Source organism: Lates calcarifer, linkage group LG3 (assembly GCF_001640805.2).
Source record: "Lates calcarifer isolate ASB-BC8 linkage group LG3, TLL_Latcal_v3, whole genome shotgun sequence".
Classification (NCBI taxonomy): domain Eukaryota; kingdom Metazoa; phylum Chordata; class Actinopteri; family Centropomidae; genus Lates; species Lates calcarifer.
The window spans coordinates 7,131,053-7,152,400 of record NC_066835.1 but is presented as its reverse complement, the minus strand read 5'-3'; the positions used below and the strand labels follow the sequence as shown (position 1 = coordinate 7,152,400).

At 42.5% G+C, this 21,348-nt stretch overlaps 1 protein-coding gene across 1 annotated transcript; it reads left to right on the top strand.

Moving 5' to 3' along the window:
- Positions 1 to 403: 403 nt before the first annotated feature.
- On the top strand, positions 404 to 20,918 carry angpt2b (angiopoietin 2b). The gene is made up of 9 exons (XM_018701486.2): positions 404 to 1,497; positions 6,522 to 6,677; positions 7,397 to 7,518; positions 9,574 to 9,806; positions 10,165 to 10,289; positions 14,122 to 14,223; positions 16,498 to 16,664; positions 19,512 to 19,642; positions 19,877 to 20,918. The coding sequence occupies exons 1-9, from the start codon at positions 1,180 to 1,182 to the stop codon at positions 20,035 to 20,037; spliced, it is 1,515 nt and encodes a 504-aa protein (XP_018557002.1). The 5' UTR covers positions 404 to 1,179; the 3' UTR covers positions 20,038 to 20,918.
- The last annotated feature ends 430 nt before the right edge of the window (positions 20,919 to 21,348 follow it).

Sequence of the window (21,348 nt, the reverse complement as noted above, 5' to 3'; positions counted from 1 at the left end):
GAAGTTATACACAGTAGTATTGTATATTATACAGGCATATACTATAGTAATCATTTATTTGAGCATGGAGGTTCATTCTTGACTTAAACTGTGATAAAATATTTTAAACTCAGGGTTGACTTACTACCTTTTTCTGCTGCTTTGAATATCTCGCGGTCTTCTTTTTTTGGCTGTGGGATGTGGTTGAGAGCCCTTGAAACAGCAAGTTTAGAATATTTTATCACAAACCATTTGTTGCCTTTTTGACTTATTTTCTGAACCCGTACAACATGCTGTAGTAATATTGTACCTATTAAGTCATGCTAATAAACCAACAGAGTGAGAGAGGGAGCGAGAGAGAGAGAGAGTGAGAGAGAGAGAGAGAATGGGAGGGAGCAAAAAGTTGTCAGAGAAAGTTCCTAGTTTTTGCTCTTGTGGTGAGCAGTGTATATTTTTGTAGCTTCCTCTTCTAACCCCCGCAGACAGGAGTACCGTAAGGAAGGAGGGAGAAAGTGAAAGAGGGAAGGGTGGCTGAGTGATTATGTGCTGAGGTGTGTGTGTATATGTGTACATGTGTGTGTGTGTGTCTGTGTGTAGAGGTGCGCCCCTCTCTCTCTCTGTGTTCTTTAAGAGCGTTACCACTTCAGCCAACATCCTGAAGCGGGCCACTCTCCTTTCCACCCCTCCTCTCTTCTCTCCTCCAGACCAACGCATGGACTCCAGCAGCTTGAAAAGAAGGCAGTGAGGAAAGCAACTTTTCAGAAGAGAGATAAATGGTGGGAGGGAAGTCTGCCTGTTGGTTTCCTGGACGGAGCTACATGTGCTGGCTGAGTGTTGGAGTCACAATAGGAGGCAATCCTCTTTTCCTGTGTGTGTGTGATTTCTGTCTGCCTGAAGAGCGGGAGCACGAACTGGGCTGAAGAAGACGTCTGGATGCAACAGCAAAGAGGAGGACTGGCCAAAAGAGGAGAGGAGAAAGTGATAAAACAGAGACAGGAGTGTCAGGAGTTGGACAGAGAAGACGAGAGGGAGACAGAGTCAGAGTCTTGAGAGACAATTTAACAAGACACAGAAAAAGATAGCGATAGCAGACAGCAAAATCGGAGCTCACCTGACCTGACTTGTCTCACTCTGCCAGGTGGAACTACCTCCTTCTTCCCCTATCCTCCCTCCCTCCCCTCTTCCTCTCCTCCCCCTGACATGGGCCGCCTGCTGGCCCTGACCCTCGCCTACCTGGCCTACCTGCTGGCCACCGCGATCGGCTCAGAGCGCCAACAGCACCGCGTGCAGCACGGCCCCTGCAGCTACACCTTCGTCCTGCCAGAGGTGGAGCACTGCCGTCCCGTGAAGGACTTCCAGGTCACCAACACCCTCCAGAGGGACTCCCCGCCCGAGGCCGAGCCCGATTCGAGCCAATCCAGGCAGGGCAAGGCCCAGAAGGAGAGGCCTTCCTGGCAGGAGAGGAAGCTGGAGAGTCTGGAGAGCGCTATGGAGAATAACACCCAGTGGCTGCAGAAGGTAAGAACCACGAACTGTTGACTAAAACAACCAGTTTATCTTCTGTCATCTAGCATTTTTACTCTTCCTATCCTTCTCACATACCTCACTTTAGCCTGCAGACCTTCAAACAAAGCACTGGGGGGCGGGGGAGCACAGGACTGTCCACGGAGTATGCTATCCGATAACATTTGTTGACAAGCCTTCATTATTGATAAATTCAGTGCTTAGCTGGGATTTCCTGGATTGCTGTATGCATAGAGTATCTGGCTCCATGACAACGCCTGGTGTTTGACTGTGTATCTGTATTTAAGACCACTGGGATGCCAGAACTCCCTGTTGCATGAGAGAGGAGAAAGACAAGATGAAATAAGTTTGCTAATATTAGGTGGTGCCAAGTATGTCTCACAGTGTTAACCCCCCACCCCCACAGGCAACATGCACACAAGAACTTCACACTTAACTCATGTTGTAGTTGATTTATGAGCCAAACTCTGTGCTAAATTCAGAGTAACTAAAAATATAACACATTTGTGCTGTGAAAAAAAAATTGTTTATCTGTGTGAGACACATTTCAGCATGTCTCCTCGCTGGGCTGTTGGCCTTTGCAGTTCCATTTAGCTCGGATTATAGCTGACTAAAATGAAATGATGCGATTCTAAGTGGCTCCACAATAGTGTTTTCATTGCTAAGGTCATCAGGGCACAGAATCAGTGTTAGGCCATTGTCTAGGACAGACTGACTGACACGCCACCCCTCTCCACCCGTCTCTCTATTCTTGTCTGCATCTCTCTCAGAATATTTATGGTGGACACTAATCCTCTGGCCGATTATGAGCGTCGTGTTGAGTGTTTAGATTGGCCAGCTGAAGGCAAACATGTTGATTATATTTCAGGATTTGAAAATGGGGTATTATGAATGCCCAAGCTCTTCCTGTGCTCCTGTCATTTCCTACTCTCGCTCACCACAAAAACCGTCTGTGTTTTTTTCTGTTCCTTCCCTTTTCCCTCTTCTCCTTTTTTCTTTTGACACTCCGATCCTCTCTATCCATCTCCTTCGCCTCTATCTGGACCGCTCTGCAGCTCTGGGATGATGAATGTGTCTCATCTCACACCTTGACTCATCAACCATCAAATCTCAAACTCTTTGCTCACACTCTCCTGGCACACAGTCGGAAAACACACGTATGAAAACACACACACTCAATTCCCCTGTGCGCACTCTGTCTGATGCTCAGTCTATGAACTGGAGACCTAGCTTCCATGGGAAGCATCCCAGGAGGCCACACTGTATGTGTATGCATGTGTTTGAGAGACAGGGAGAGACAGAGATAAGGAAAGAGTGCGCACACTTTTCCTCATGCAAACGGTATATTATTCATGCGTACAGCCTGCAAAGCACAGGGTAAATTGTTTAACACAAAGGCATCACATACTGTACTCATCTTGGGCATATTCTCTGTAGCATGTAGTCTCTCTCTCTCTCTCTCTCTACCAGAGATGTGATATCAGCCGGCACAAAGGAGACGCAATTTAACCCCCCCCCCTACAGAAAAAGCTTTGCTGACACATATTTTGCTCTGTTGCCAAACTTCCTCCACATAACGTCTGGAATGAACACAAACATCCAACCTTTCAACAGGCCACAGTGATGCAGAAATGTTCACACTGCAGGTGGGATTTCCACATAAACATAGCACGACCTCAGACAGCCTCTTTTTGGATATGCACGAGGGCACACTAACTTTTGACCCTGGATGGCAAAGCCTTTTCAGCACCTTGTGGAGCTCATTAAGCCTATCTGCATGCGTTTTGGGGAGAACTGGGTGATACGCATGCGGAAGAGCTTGAGGCGTGTGTATGTCGGTGAAACTTTGTACGATCTCACTCAAAGCTCCCCTGGGATGTTATGACTATTACTGTGAGCTTTCCACCCAAACCTCTTGAAAGAAAATACACACCCACACACACAATCTTGGGAGTGCACACACCAGTCCTCCGCGTTCCGCAGAGGAATCTCCGAGTGGACAAGTGCAACAGGACTGTATTAATGCTCTTCTTTGCTGTTTCCAAGAAGAAACTAGTGTTTGTTTTCTTCTGTACTAACCCCCCATGCAACCCTCCATCTAGTCCCTTTCGCTTTCTCCTGCCCTGAGGGGCTGGCAAAAGGGATGTGAGCATGCTTCTGTTAGTACTTTTAAGAGCCTGTGCGGATTATGCTAATGCAGAAATATTGCATGGAGATCAAGGTGGCTAGGCTACCCTTGGTGACCTGATTTCCTGGCCAAGTAATATTTTCATTAAGCCAATGCTAAAGTATGTCACCCACATTACTAATATTATGCAGTTGGTCTCAATTTCTTTTCTTTCCTTAAAACATGAACCCCTTTTCACCATTGTGAACAGTCGCAAACTATGGCCAGTGACTTTCATCATAATTATAAAAACATGATCTTCACACACAGATAGTTTTGGTTTTATTTGGCCGATGTTTTACTCTATCTGCATCTAATACGGCAGGGACTTTTGTTTGCTGTGTTCACAAGATTGGAAAAAATACATTTAAATAAGACTAAGAGTCTTCATCCATGCTAGCGGCTCTGTAGGGTTGTGCTAAATGCTAATGTCCATGTGCAGTCATGCTGATATTTAGCAGGTAGTGCATAATGTTTATCAGGTTAATCATCTTAGTGTAGCATATAAGCATGCTAACATTTGCAAATTAGCTCTAAACAGAGAGAACGGTTGAGGCTAATGGGAATGTCATTAGTTTTATCATGAACCAAGGCACAGGGCAAATTGAAATTTTTACTTGAGGGTGCCAAATGGAAAGTTGGGAGATCAACAAAGTTATTACAATTCATCCTGAGGGGGGCATGAATGTGTATCAAATCAATCCAGTACTTACTGAGAAATATCACCCAAAACCACAAATGTCAACCTCGAGGAAGTGCTAGAAGAAAAGTCAGGGGCACTCCAAAGTCATTAGGATTCATCCTCTGGGTATCATGAATGTTGAGATATTTCACTTGACAAGTAAATAATCTGGCCTGCTGTTGGCGCTAGACGACAAGCCAGGGGATTACAAAAATTATTAGAATCCCTCTAGGAACAATATACATCTGTGAAGAATTTAATGGTGATCGATTTAATATTTTTTGAGATATTTCAGTTTTGACCAAAGTGGTTGACTAACCAACCCTACCATTTCTAGAGCCATGCCTCTAGCATGGAAACGGCCTCCTGGTTACTCTCGATAAACCACAGAACATGAATATGAAATAAAATGTCATGTGCCCCAATGCTGTGGGCACAAACAAACAAAATTATATAATTCTCTGTTGTATTGGGGTGAGGGCTGAAATCCTAATAAAACCAATCTCTAATCTCCATTGAAAAGTGTCTGTACATAATGTTGCACTAAAACATCAATCACTGTTTTCATCAAAATGTATTCATTCCCATCCCTCACAATCACACCTATCCCTGATGTGCCTTAGTTCATCAGTATGATTTGCCAGAACACCCAGCAGATATGTTTCCCCTCTTCCTCTGTAATTGTAGCTGAGAACAAATGTGTCTATTGGCTCAACAATTAAGATATCAAGTGATAGAACTCCTATGATTTTCTCAGCGCAGATCCCTCCTCTGTCCCTCTTAGACACAATAAGAGAGAATTACACCACATCCCAAATGTGATTTATCTGGCTGCATAGTGCAGCGTATGACAGAGTTGCAATTAATGCAATTGGCAGAGGGAGATGGAGTGTATCAAGACCCCTGGATTGAGCTCTATCACAGAAGGCTGTAATGGGAACACTTTGGACAGGCGGCTGATAGTGGCTTCAATACACAAGGCTGATTATGGCGCAGGGATCTTTGGTCCTTCCTTTGGAGTTGGCTTTAATCCTCTTGGTAATCTATTCATAACCTTCATTATGGAGGGATTTTTTTTTCTGCTGTCTTAGTTGTCCTAAAGTAGGAAAATGTGAAAGATGGATTTATAGTCCAAGAGGGAGGAAGAGGGAGAATTTGAGAGAAGGAAGGAGTCGAGAGAGACAGTAAAAGGCAGAGAAAAAAGGCTAGCAGGCAAACAATTAATTGCAGATTCATCTCTATTTGCCCACGCTATTTAGATCAGTACTTTTTATACTTCATAAAAAACAGAAACACCCCTTTCCTGTCACAGTGCATTATCATAATTCTATGCCTCTGTGAGATGGGCATTTGTATTGGAAAAAACAAACAATTGTAGCCTCATTTGAATCCTCTTCGATCTTTGTGGATAGCCACTCGTTAGCGGGATAATTGTGAATGCTTCTTCCTCAGAGACTTCATTTTCCAGTCATGTGGTTTAACGAATAAAGTCTGATCTTTTCTCCCCAGAAAAGTCATAAATATTAATGCTCTCCGGTTCAATATCCTACTTTGCCTTATTGCAAAGGCACAGGCCATTGCCTGTTAAACATCAAACAAAATTCCATCGTTCATGGCAGGAAAAGCCGAATTTGTCTTCCCGATGCCATTTGCTCAAACCAAGCACATTAATAAGAAAATCTATTTATTGGAGCAAAGATGGATGCCATCCTATTTTTACTCTGCTGTAACATATGATGGGTTTTTACCAATGCTTCTTCCTCTGAGCTTGTGATTGATTACAGAATGGAAGCAACTATCCCTGAAGTCCACCCCATGAATATCATGGTGTCAAACCCCTGGAATATGCCATTGCTGCTCTTCTTTCTTCCCACTGAAATGCCTATATATTAAAACATTTTATATATGTGAGTTTGGTATTTGCCTGAGTAACTGCAGACTGATGGATGGATAGATGGGTGGCAAGACATTGGCAATGCCCTGGAGATACTGAATTCTGTGACTCTATTACAGCACCTGAATGGCTTGAGGTGATAAATACAGATCACTGTAAGGTTGCTGCATTAAGTTGTCAGTGGACGTACATGGACATTTCCTCCTAAAATATGATTTTGACCACAACCTGACATTGTGGATAATATTCCCAGTGTCTGCTTGTTCTCTTTACAGCTGGAGAACTTCATCCAGGAGAATGTGCGCTCTGGGATGGAGGAAATGAAGAGAACTGCGGTACACACCCAGACAGCTGCCATGCTCGAGATGGGGACCAACCTCCTCAGTCAATCGGCCGAGCAGACCCGCAAACTGACAGACGTTGAGACCCAGGTGAGCCCGCCAGGAAGGACCGGAGTGAACCGGAGATAAGGCGTTTGCAGCCAATCCAAATGAACAACTGTGGGGATCACACCCATGCAAAAACAAATGATGTCACTTGCGAAACACTTGGCGAATAGCTAATTAAATGTAAATCAGATGTAACCCGCTGAGAAGCCATGCCCAAAGGTGGCGGTAGACTGCTTTAAAACAGCTGGTATTTGGTTCTGCAGGCTCTGATTGACACAATGAGTTGAGCTGTGCGTCTGACAACAAGCCAATTAAAACATAAAGCTCAGTAGCACAACACAGATGTGTCTTCAATCATGCCACAGAGCTGTTATTACAGACTGGGCTTGTTTTGGGCCTCATGCTTTCTTTTTCTCTTATCAAAGTCGGTATGAAATTGCAACCTGTACAAATATCTGAGCTGCTTTGTTCAAGTTTTTGTTTCATCTGCAGCTTCAAAACATGTCACAGGTGCGTATGAGATAATTCTTGCTCAGGTTTTCATTGCGAGATCAAAGAATGAGCATTATGAGCCTTGTGATGTGCTGTAAAAAATTGCCTTTCTCCAAAGGTCAGTTTTTTTTTCCCTTCATAAATTCAGCTGGTGGCCTCCCTGTCTTTGTTCCATCAGTCTCTTCATCAATATCTCTCATCACTCTCATCACGCCCTCTACTTGCACATACTGTGATAGAGTTATTCCTCAATTTTTATCAATCTGTAGGTTTTAAACCAGACAAGTCGCCTGGAGATCCAGCTGCTCGAGTACTCGCTCTTCACTAACCGGCTGGAGAAACATATTCTCCTGCAGACTCAGGAGATCTCACGCCTCAGCGATAAAAACAGGTGAGCGCTCACACGTCAAAAGATTATTCAGGCGAGCACATTTTAGGCAGTGCAAAACTTCTCTATTATGTTAGTTTGAGTGTTAGTGCAGAAGTTGAAGCTGAAATGGTTATTTAACAAAGTAACTTTGCTTGCAATTTTTGGATATCATGATGCCATATTATGCATTCATGGCTGCAGACGCTTTTGCTCTTTGCTTCCCAGAGATCACCCATTAGTCTAGAGCTGTGCCATGCTGCTTTTGTCTTAGATTTTCTGTTTGTGAGGCTTCAGTTAATGCAGGTGGTGCTCCTATATTTGCCTGCCTAGCTGCTATTTGTCTTTGACTCATTCCAAATGAGCTGGTGTGGCTGCTGTAGGAAACATAAAATGCATTTCTTCCTGTGCACTAAAGAATGTTTTTCCAGGAAGAAGCTACTTCACGCAAAATATAAAGACCTGTATGCATGAAACTGGTCCTTCTGATACAACAACTGGAAAAAGAGTGTGGTCAATGACTCCAACCGACGTGTACAACAGGGCACTTAACGACAATATAATGCTTATTGTGTAAGCGCGTGTGCGTTTGCCGGTGAATAGGCAGTGCGCGTTAGGAGGGGTTTCCCATTCTTCTCTCGAGGAACACAAGGTCAAACTAGGGCCAGCGGGGGTTAAGGACAGGGTGCCGGGCAGCCTGAAAGGGAGCGGGTGTTTTCTATCTTTGCATGTGGTTGTTTATCATTCCATCCATCTGTACCAAGTGTGACAGAGAACACAGTGCCCCAGCTCCACCACCTGTTACACATCTGGTCCTGCCCGGCCCTGCTCTGCCCTTTGGCCCTCCTCCTTCAAGTTGGACTACATGTGTCCGACGTGTAAATAAATGAATACATCTTCACAAGGGTAAACACCATGACAGGATGCATGAAATTAGAAAGGTCACAGGGAGTTAGTGAGAGAGAACTAAGGACCGTAGCGGTTGTAGGGGGCTACTGCTGCCGAGCCTTAAGGGCATGGAGCCAGTTTTTGAACTGCTGCCAAGCTAAAAAGAGCAGAGAGGCATGTTTGTTTTCACAGGCATTACATGTAAAATAGTATTGGCAGGAAGTGCAGCACACTGCGGAGAGAGACAAAGAGCAGACTAATAGCAATATCTATATTACAATAATAATAAATAGCACAAGATCATAAGCATAACAGTTTAATTGCCCAGGATGCAATGTGATCCAAAATGCCATATTTGTTCTGTCAACCCCCTTAACTGTCTAAACACTGCTGTGCTGCTATACTGTCGTGCTCTATACTTTGACCGTTCCTCAAAGTAAAATATACACAATGGAGGACAATTTGTTAGCTCGCTTTGCCACATTTATTGAATGTTCTCCCCACAAAGCAAATATGAAATGGAAGTGATGTTAAAAATGATTTGGATTGATCCAGCTTTCCTTCCAGGCCACATTCTGAGTCGCTGCCTAAAGTGGGAGATTGAGGATACACGTTTAGTGCAGCAGCTGCGTGTGCACGGGGCTGAAAAGTAGCTTGTTCAATCTGGGTGGCTGGATTGTTTCAATAAATAACTGCTGCAGAGTCGTTAGTCAAAGCCATAAAGATCAGGCTGCAGGGATTTATGATCTTCATTTGGAGGCGGGGGGTGTGGCACTTGCTCAGACACACACCCACACCCACACCCACACACACACACACACACACACACACACACAGACATTGTCAGATTGTTGCCTCATGGCTATGATCGAGAGGCTTAGCATGCAGGCCCATCTGCGAGTTCTGCTGCAGTACAGGTGTTTATATGATGTTAGTCCAATGAGACTGTTGTCCTGATGTCTATTAGTCATCCTCATGTAAATGTGCAAGTTTGTGCAACCTCCACTGTGAAAGCTAAATGCTGAATGGATGGATTCTCCACCTGCACCCACTCTCTTATATCTTCTGCCCCCATATAATCCAATATGCATCTTTTGGATGCACTGTAAGGATGAGAGTAGAATTTTTCAGTTTTTCAAAAAGAAATAAAAAAGCTAATACTATGCTCAATGAATTTTTGCTGTTTAACAGTTTTCTGGAGCAGAGGCTCTTAGCACTGGAGGCTCGGTACAGTAGGGAGCTACACGGCTTGCAGAGCGAAAAGCAGCAGCTTCAAGAGCTTCTGGAGAGGCAGAGTCGACTGGTCAGTCAACTGCAAGGTGAACTGGGCAGCTCCACGCTCAACAGCACCTTACTTCAGAGACAGCAGGCCGTGCTCACAGATACCGTTCAGCAGCTGCTGGCTATGGTCAACCACTGCAATGGTAAGGGGATTTCAGTTTTATTCCCATGAGTTATTACTTCCTCAGGGCAAAAAAGGCTCACTAACAGTATCAATAAATGCTGGGATTTCATTTAGACTAAAAGGAGATCCATAATATTTCAATTAATGAGAATGGGATTTGGGATTTAAGCTGAAAATAAATCAATTTCACATAAAAATATCAGCTAGAGCAGCCTGTAATTCCAATCTCAGACACACTACATACATGCATGCACTACAGATATGGCAAGCTTAAGCCGGAGCTTAACACTACAAGACAACTCACATATGGGGTTGGAATTTGTGTGGAAAACCCATAAGGCTGCCATCTGCAAACACACGCCTGCCTGTTTTTGCAGAAATCTCCAATATGCCCAAGGAGGAGTCGCTCAGTTTCAGGGACTGCGCCGAGATCCTGCGATCAGGAGTGACAGAGAGTGGAATATATAGCATACGCCTCCCCAACTCCACCCAGACTGTCAAGGTAGTAAGACTTTAAAAGGTCACTGGCCTTTTCTTGCAAATATCACTTAAGTGACTGTGACATGAAACTTTTTTGTAAGACATTTTACCGATTTGTCTCGCAGTATTTAGCACTGGGATCATTTCACTTGTATTAACTTTACAGGTTTTGCCCAGCCTGTGTAATGTAAAGCTTACACACACACACACACACACACACACACACACACTACATAATGACATTCAGGGGGCTTATCTTTATTTTTTGGACCACAGTAAACACTGGAAGGACAATCTAGTCTGAGGTAATGGTAAATTGCTGGAGGTTTTTTTTTGGTATAGAGTTTGATAGAAATGCCATGCTGGGTTATAGAGAGCTAAAATAATAAGCAACAGGAGCATTATGTCCTGCAGGCTGAGTGTACACAGAAAACCTTAAGAGGTACCTCCACTGACCTGAAGTAGCTAACTCTTGCTAACTCAACCATGGTATCTACCAGCAGGCTATCCTTTCTTTGAATCACAGTTAGTGTTGTTGGCTGGGGTCTTTGCTCTCATAGTGTACCAGGAAAAAAAGAAAGATAACACTCAAACTGTTTTTTGTTATTCATTACTTTCCGTCTAGTTTGCTGGTTGGCACTGTCTCCTACTGCCTCTGTTTTCCCTTGTTCTTCCTCTTCATTTCCTGTGGGCAAGGCAGCCAGGTGTTGGGCACTGGTGCCATGTGTTTCCTGCCAACTAGGGCCAATGTACGTTTCCACTGATGTGAGTTAGTACTCCCCAACTCATTGCTGCTTTCAATCTATGCCATCTAATTCCAATGTGGCTGGCAAGCTGGGTGGCTGCATAAAAGTGGGGCAGATACAAATTGCCCTATTTTCGAAGCAGGGAGCGGGCTTCCACAGTTGGACCAGAAACAAAAACGCATACACATATGTGATCTATCCATGCTATCCATCAGTCTATCTCACTTTTAATCACCAAGACTGTGAATAATGATGATGTTTACATGCCAAATAATTCATAGTTTGGATCAGCTTCTTTTTAATTTTTTCACAACCCCGTTACGCATACTTTTGAGATGATATGCACAGGGCTCACAAAATGAAATACATTAGGGCTTTCCTCTAAACACGCATTCAGAGGTAACTATTTTATCCCTAAAAAGCCCTTTGAAAATAATAACTATCACATTATCTTTTTTCAAAAATCATAATAATGTTTAAACTGTCTGATTTTGTGCATTTTATTGTAATGGATTTGGCCTTAAATGACTCCTTGCTGGATAATAATAAGTGAATTTTGGAGTATTAAACATGGATCTGGTCTAAATCAGAGTAACGACCACATTTGGGAAATGACTTAAATTGAGAATTCTATTTCGAGACCCTGTTTTTGAATTGAGTGTGATGCTTTTAAGGCCATAACATTGGCTTAATGTGCCAGAGGATAATCACAGCATATTGCCAGTCTGCACTGTTTTCTGAGGCAAAAGACCTGAGTGCCTTTTGACCTTGATTTAGCTTTACTATTCTGGGAAAGTGCTGGCAAACTCGCATTCATTCTAGCAGAAAATAGCCAGTTGGGATGTTGAAATGGAGAGACCCCTTGAGATTCTGTTCCACATACCGGCATCTATACTGCATGGCTCTTGAAACAGGTCAGGGCGGTTTGTGGGGTGGATGAAATTCACGCAACTGGCCAAGCAAATCAATTTCAGGTTCACCGGTAATTAGCCACACTGCAGGTTGTAGAGGTTGATATCGAGTCAGAAATGTCACCGACAATATCTATAATTTGAGGTGACAACACTGCAGACAGATTCAAACATAGTGCCTAAGAAAACTGAAAAAGTCCAACCCTGTAGCCTCGTGGTATGCTAATTGAATACACTTGTTCGAATTAAAAAAAGGACCTCAGTTACAAAAAGCATCTAATCTTACCTCCTGTGGGAGAAATTCACCCCAGTCATTTAATCACAATAAATAAGGGAAGCATGGAATATGTCCAGTTAAACACCTTGAATATGTAGAACAAGTCCCTTAACAAATCTATATTTCAATTTCAGTTCTTTCCTATTTGCTCTTCCAAACATATCTACATATGGCAAAATGTGCAGCCAAGTAAGAAAGAAAACAGTGTGTGTAACCAAAAACACAGATGCCTCCTCCTCAACCCCCACTCAAGGGGATAAGAGAACATGCTGATATGTTAGTTTTTCCTTCCCACCTGGGTCATATCATTGCGTGACACCCTGAAATGTTGGGTCCCCCTCCCCCCCTTATTCCTGAGGCTTCCAAGGCATCCTTCAAATAACAGAGAAACTACAGTGTGTTTTATTTCTAGTTGTCATTCCTTGCCACTTTTTTCACCAGACCACTCTGGCGCTGCAAAAACGTCTTGAAATTAATCTCAGTTTCCTGACATGCACGCTCAGGGCTGATTGGTCGTCAGTGTCAAATAGTTCAAACCAGAAAACAGAAGTAAGACGGGGGCAGTTGTCTAAAAAAAATGCTCAATACTGGCTCCACAATGGTACTGATACCAAAATAACATATTTTTTTTAATTTTTTTAAAATGGTGAAGCAGCTTTAAGTGTCAGTTTTGTCTTCATAAAATATAGTTTAAAGCTGCACTGATCAATATTTTTTTGTAATTATTAATGTGTAATATGAGATGTGAGGACACGTAACACATCTGCAAATGAGTTGTTATTCACTGTTAATGATGTTCTGCCTGGAACACTCAGGCTGTATATGTATGAATGTAATGCTGATATGTTCAGTATGAACTTCATGTTAACAGTATTTCAGCCTCAGTGGAAACTTAACCTGGATGAAATATAAACATTCTATAAAGTGCTACACATTCATATTTCCCATCATTAATACTGCATGTTTTGGTCTGTAGTCTACAATTACAACAGCCCCCCACCCCCATTTAAAGGATTATTGAAATCGATAATATGCAACACTAATGATGCTAAATTCTGCTGCTTGACTGTGAGAAAAAAACAAAACAAATTCAAATAACTGAAAATGAAAATGGAAAATGCGGAGCATAAAAAACACAATTTATTGGTCCACATACCTCTACCATCCACTACATACTTTTTTCCTTTTTTTTTTTTGGTGGGGTTGGGGGGGACTGACAGTCTTTAGACAACCCCCGTCCTACGGAGTTAGCCTCTCTCAGTCGTTGCGCCAACCTCGATTTTTATTCTTCCACCTGTGGGGCGGTACTTAGGTAGAAGTTACACTGGTAACACCAAGTTAACCACGAACATAAACTACTCCAAGCAGTTTAGAGACGCAGCGTAAATTGCCATGGCAGCAGACCCCGGGCAAAACCTATCCACCTTTCGTAGTACAGGTTAACCAGGAAGTTACACCTGACGTCACCAAGTTACTCCTGAAGTTACCAGATAAGCCAGTAACCTCCCTTCGTAGTACAGGCCTCAGGCCTCAGGCAGCAAAAAACAGCTACAAATAAACCTACTGTACAACAACAACAGTTGGTAACAAGCTGGTTAATGCACTGGAGCTTTTAGCTGCTAAAGAGCCAGATACTTCCCTGCAAAGGAGAGTGAATATTGGATTTATATTTGCCAGGTGGTTTTAAAACAAGACTCAAAGTGGCCGGTTAAAAGGTTTGCTGATTTCAATTCGGAAATATCTAATCTAATCTAATCACTGACTAGTAAATAAGCCAAAGAATCCGTCCAAGCATTCAATGCCAACTTTTAATATGGAACTGCTTTTGATACAGCCACAATTTGTTCAGTGCTTAAACAGAACTGACTTTTGTTAGGAATAAAGGAATAAAGGCTTGTTCTATTTTTCCCTTCATTCCAGGTGTTCTGCGATATGAAGACGAGAGGTGGCGGGTGGACGGTGCTGCAGCATCGGACAAACGGCTCCGTCAACTTCCACCGTGGGTGGAGGGACTACAAAATGGTGGGTTTCTTCAGATGTTGGGGTTAGGGTGCATCTTTGTCAGTGTAGGTATTATGGATCAGTACTGTGGGACTGGACAGGAGGTTCCAATAACTATCCACTGGTGGTTTGGCACTGAGAGGCGTGGGAGACCAGCAGGCCTGTGATCCCCAGGTGACCTGTGGTTGTTGTATTTGGCTGCCCTCGTGTTCTCTGCCACCCCCCATGTTATTGCACCTGCTCTCGCTCCCTCTCCCTGTCATACTCCCACACACACACACACACACACACACACACACACACGCTCAAGCACAAACACAAACACACACGCACACATCACGTACTTAAATGACCACAGAGCACTACTGTTTGTATCCATCCTTTAGATCTCAATAGCTTTCCTACAAAAGGGAAATGAGCGTGCTGATGGGAGTAAGAACATTTCCAAATGCGAGATGGATGAATAATAATACAGTTGTACACAAGAGACAATGAAGTTGCTCCACTGCTCTGATTTGGCCAGAGCAGGACCTTTGGCTTTTGTTTTGTTTTCATCGTACATTTAGATAATGGTCTCTTGAATCTTGTAACAGAGTTTTCTCAATAGAATCAATATTCCGTTTGAGCAACAGAGGAGGAAAAAAAGTGCTTGCAAGCCTTTTTGACTGTGTTAAATTACACACAGAATAAATGAGCGAGCTTAGTTTGGGTTTTTGATTGAACGGAGCAGCAATTTCTCTCTCACCCACGCCAAACAAATCAATTGCCACAGCTTGGATTGGAAACAAAACGCAAAGAGGACTGTGAAAGAATGCGAACGAGAGTGACAAAAAAAAAAAAAAGCCTCTTTCAAGAACAATATTTTTACAAGTGGATGATAAATATTTGGCTCCAGTTGGGGCGTGGGAGCACAGGGGCCCTGTAGATGGCAGATAACATATGTACTAAAATGCTTCACTGCCCAGGACCACGCACTATATTCTCAGAGACTGTGGTCAGTGTTGATCAAATGTTGCATCCAGACCTGCTAGTCAAACGATAAATGCTCTAAGACTCTCACTATATATTTGCTCTCACTTAAGACCAATAGCAAAAAGAGAGCCTGACAGCTAGTGGCAAAGTGACTTAGAATTCAGAAGCAAATGAGGACAAAACGTATGCCTCTTTTCAAATGTGTCTGCAGATAGAGAAAGTTGTATTATTGTTCACCATTCTTCCTTGAAAATGTAATAATACAAGTAATCAGACTTAATGGTTCTATGCCTATTGAGTGTCACTTACATATGTGATCTCACATTCATTTGGCCTTTTCACACCGTGAGTCCACCTCTCACTTCGCTCGTATCAGTCAAACAAGCGGCATTTTGTACTTGACAGCCCTCTGTGAGACTCATTAAGCAGAGCCATTTTACATCCCTCCTCTTAAGGCGTCTCTTTGAACAGAACATTGGATGTTATTATCATTTCCCTGGAGTGACAACATCCATTCCCTTTGCGAATCATTTCTGTCAAAGCCATCACGCCCATGCCACACTGTATCTGTTTTCAGTTTCCTCTGTGAAATCGTGTTCGTAATTCTGCGCCTTCCACCTGTTAAAGTCATTTAAAATTGCCTGCTGCCCCTGTGTTAAGCGAGTCCCTGACATTTCTTCCATTCTTTTCATGTTCCTTTTTTATTCTGTCACATTAGGCCTCTTGGCAAGGTGCTGGTCCACCACGAGCAGCTACAATCTTTGCTGCTGGACATCTCTGAACTCTATTAGAAGGAAAGCTCCTATACAGTGTTTGAACCATAGTACTTACCTTTGTTATGTTTCACCTGCCTGAATCTTTAATTAGCCTTCCACTAAATGTCCTTCTCAAAATATATTTCCTATCTTTTTAACACTTGACATTTGACAATCATTTTCCTTTTTTTTCCATCAGCAAAAATGGCACAGAAAAAAAAGTTACAATATGTTAATATCAAACTCAAGTTAAAAACAAACACTGGATCATTCCACAAAGCCAGTTTTTATTTTACTGTGAGTGTTGCAAGTCCAGATGGAGCATCGGTAGGATATTAGGGTAAATTAAAGTCTCAATTGACTGGCCCCTCGCTTTGGGAGAGAAGTATTTCACTCCTTAAACTCAGTGGACTGCCTTAGGCCATCAAAATGATAAATGTGACTTCTTAAATTGAGGTCCATTTTCATATTAACTCCAAAAAACACTTGGCAGTTCTCTGGTAAAATCATCCCCCTTGTTAGAATATTTTCTTCTTCTATTGTTTCTCTGTCTTTGTGTCTAATCCAGGGCTTTGGAGAGCCGTCAGGGGAACACTGGCTGGGGAATGATATCATCCACAAGCTGACCAGCTCCCAGGAATACAGCCTGCATGTCCAGCTAAAAGACAGAGAGGGGAATGAAGCCTTCTCACATTACGATCGCTTCTACATAGACGGAGAAGACAACAATTACAGGTAACCACACAGCTAAAAATATATTATTTGGTTATTTTATTTATAACCACATTAGCAATATTTATTCTGACTTACAACCATGTGATGCTTAGATCAAATTCACTGTCTGAATTATTAAATCATGCAATTACCTAAAGCTGTTAGGTACAACACAATGCTGAACACACTTCTTATACACTCCAGTCTCCAATTAGACTCTTCTTTTTCAAAAATCTGACATGAATAGAACTATAATGAAGGTGCTTTATTTCAGTAAAATGTTTTATTAAGAGCCCTCTATTGTGAAAGGCATAATTACAATTCAGTAACACCCTTTCAATCGTTGCCTTCCCTTTGGGTGTAAGACTCTTAATATCACAACGATTAGAAACCGTTATCAACAGTTCATATTCCTTTCTATTTTCTTATTCTCTAAGTTTTCTTATCCCCGAGCGCTGAAGTTAAGGAACCACTTGGACCATCTTTTAGAATGTCATTCAACATGATGAGCTCAGTTGAGGGCACGCAGCCACTTTCGTCTGCCTCCATTTTTCTTTTCCCATCACCACTGCTACTGCTGCCCCTGAAAAATCCCCAAGGGGAGCCACATCCACCAGAGTATAGCAGGAACGCTTGGCAATACCTGCCCCTGCCAGTAGCTGACAACTCAAACAAAGCTCCCTGGCAACCCTGCAATCACTAACAAGATTATACGTGGGTGTGCTGAAGCCATGTTTTCCCCCAAAACAGACTGAAATAAAATATAAACCAAAATAGTTCTGTTTAGGTTTCCTATAAATTCACAGGAAGTTTATGGAGACTGATGCTCTGAGAGATGACAAATCATAATCATACGTGGGTGTATGCTTTCCAACATCCCTAATAGTGCAGCAAATTGCATTTGCCTGAGTTTGTTCCACATAATTAGCACAATGAAACTGAATGTTTCACAGTTTTGCTGTAGGCTACACTGTGTGAGGTGAAGCACCTGAATGAATATAATCACCTCTGTAGCTCGGTACCCCTGAGATCATGTTCTGTTTAACTAGTTCAATATGTACCGGCTTTACTAGCATTCTGAGGATGCTGGCTTCTTCTGAGGGCTTCTATTATAAATCCCAAGGCGTAACTACAGTGCTATGAAGCTAGTCCGCCAAAGCAATCCTACTCCTCAACTGCATCCAGCGTGCTCCCTAGAGCAACATGGAGGTCTTCACCTAAAACTCGCTAACATTATTCATACATTAATCATCAGCATGACAGACCACTTTCCACTTTGAGTTAGCCAAGAATAGCTGTTCTTATAGTAAAACCACTGGTTAACATTCCTTCTAATGTAACAGTATATTCTTCATTTAAGGATAAAATAACAATAAAAAAAAAGACAGTCACCTTGAAAAGGATTAGTCTGTGGTCTGTGGTGTTGGTGGAATAGCTCAACTAATTCATCTGGAAGTCATGGCTAATGCAAATGTTTTACAGAATAGGGAGAGCTGGCACAGTCCACACAAGCCACCCCTTTCCAATAGGATATCCTGTAGCCTGTGGTTGCCATCCTGTCTAATTTGATAGTTTTTATTTTTCACCACATTGCCAATCCATCGTGAAAAGAAAACTTCTCTAACAAAATATCCCCTCACGTATAATTCCACTCTCTCTGCTACTCTGGCATTATTCCTGTCCCCAGCACTGTCATTTCAGACTCCCATTTTGCCGCCCCTTGTGATGCCGTGTCCTGCCCTGTGAACTTATCAATTCAAGAGGAAGATTCTTTATGTAGTCATCACAGGCAGCATGCCCCAGGTTATTAGGGTGGTGGGTGGGGGGTTTACACAACACAGGGGAAGAGTCCAGTATTAACTAGACAGAATGACAGGGCAGAGGAGAGGCCAGACAGCAGGGCTTGACCTCCCTGTCCACTCTCTTCAAACCGGTACTGACACACACCACACACACACACACACACACACACACACACACAAGGACGGATGGACAGACACAGAAACACACACAAACACACACACACACTTGCATGCACAAGCACTCCATTGCTGGGCCTCTGTATGGAAATAATTGAGCGAATCAATTTAGCTCGGGCACAGATTTCTTTCAGACTGTTTGGTTTGTTTCACAAAGCACAGCATGGAGGAAAAATAATGAGAGGTTCTTTAGGTTAGTTTTTGTATTGAAGTTTGGCAACAGTGGGGGCCGAGGGGAGGTAGTAGTTTGTATTACAAAGTATTGCACATATACTAAAAGGGCTATCATCTACAGTGGTTTACAGGGTATAAACAACTTCATAATCTTTGATTGTTTTTGATTTATCTTTATTAAGCATTGATTGTGAAATAATATACACAGGGCTGTTTAATCCTGCACTAGTCAAGAGTTTATCCAAAAAGAATCTATATACAGACTCTAAACAGCAACGTGGAGCGACAAAAGAGAGGAGTATTGGATCTTGCCCTATTTAAGATGCTTTCTATTTACTCTGTGAAAAATTAAAACTGAACTACTGGCTCATAAACATCAGCATGAGCGTCCCAACCACAGAAAGCTGGACTCACCATGTTGGATATTATGCTTCTCTCATGCCTTCGGTATCCTGCGGTATTACAGAATCTCAGAGCAGGCAGCCAGTTTTGTAAACATGATTGTGCTGTTTTGAGTTTACAACATAACATTAGATGACTTCAGAGACACTGGGGTTCAAACAGTTTTGGGGCAGTAACCACTAACTGCCATCTGAAGCTTCCAACAAGCAAAGTTTCCCAACACAGCTTTAAAAAATTGAATGCAAGTGCCTGCGGCTGATCTTCTTTTTTTGATGAAATTCTTTGCACTTTTTCTGCTCTCTCCGAAAACCAGCCTTCACGCCGAGGGCTTTAGTGGCACAGCTGGACGGACTAGCAGCCTCACCCACACTGGCACCCAATTCAGCACCAAGGACAGAGACAACGACCGCTGCACCTGCAAGTGTGCACAGCTCGCATCAGGAGGTACGCTGCTTCCCTCAAACTCATCTCAATCTGTCTCTCCCTATAACCTATCTTGTTAAACATTTCTATCCACCCCCTTGTAAATGTCCCGGAGAGCATTTCATTTTCCCTCTGCAGCAATATAAAGTTACTGCTGACTTACAGCTGTAGATTTGGGTGTTACATTTCATGAGCTTGAGTTCAATTAATTCTGACTTTTGCCTTGAACTCTCTGGAACATTTCCTTCTCTCCAGGTTGGTGGTTTGAAGCTTGCGGCCCATCTAACCTGAATGGCATATACTACCCCGCCTCATCCAGTGGGGTTCGCTACAATGGCATTAAATGGTACTATTGGAAGGGTCCAAATCTGATGGCTACTATGACAACTATGATGGTGCGCCCGGCAAACTTCTGATGGCATGGGCTCATTCATGACGTCACATTAAGAAGTGAATGTCACCCCCAGTGAATATAATGAACAATGGTATATTTTGGGGAGGAAATTAGAATCAGACGGTTGGTGCTTTCAGCTTCTGGACACTTTGGAGAAGTGCTTTTAGCAACTGCCTGAGGACATGCACAGAATCTCAGCAAAATACTATATTTTAATGAGGACTGTTGAGCTGAGAGAGGAAGGAGATCGAGGGTATGAGCTTTGCGACAGATGACAGGATATCACAAGAACACAACTGATCAAAGCAAATTATGCAGCTACATATGACCAGTTACTCAACCCAAACTTTTCAGGCAACGTGTATAAGATCCACAGACCAGCCGATTACCGAAAGTCAACTAATTAAAATGTATACCATATACTTTAAAAGTATTAATTTCACAGTAAATGCTTTATTAACTCTGTAGTATGTGTAATGCCAGATGTTAAGCCATAATTCACCTAAGAAATGCAGTATTTGTAACTGTAAAGCATCAGTACTTGTTTAAAACTGTGGTTCAATTCATACACAAAATAACATAAGATAACCTACAGCGACTTCAATGGTTTACCACTGTTAATAAAGCAACAGCATAAAGAACAGCAACAATAACAGGCTTTGCCCTTTGCTGTATCTTCCAAAGGGCTTTAAAGAATGAAATATCCTCAATTCTTTCTAGTCACACCTCTCATAAAACTTTATTTGTGAGAGATTTTGCTCATAAAAGTAGATCATACACTTTCAGTGGTGTGATTTACTTTCAAAAATGAAACATTTGTAATAACATCTGGGAACAAAGCTGTAAATTCAATTTTTACTTTGTTAAAACAATAAAATCATATATAGTCTTTGGTGCCTACAAGTCACAGTGCCAGGTGCTTGTTTCCATGTAAGCTACATAAACTTCAACAAGCCACACATGCTGGACTCGGGAAGTCAGATGAGGACTGCTTTGCACCATTGATCTGATGAATCATCCAATAACACAGGCCCCAGTGGTGCCCATTATAAAGCGGATGGGTTTCACCTCCACTAACAGTGACCTGCGTCTGCCGGTGCACGCTGGGGACAGCAGCCGCCGCTAACTGGAAGACAACACACGAGGACGATGGCTGGCCATGTCTGCAATGTCTGTTAATTGTTGTGTTTCATTCACTGAAGGACAGACTCCCAAGTGTGATTCATATCTAACTGCTGCAAACATAATACAGCTGTAGAAATGAGATATCACAGATACCTAAAGAAAGAGAAAATAAATATTTGCTGTCTGATTACGGAAAAATATATACTAA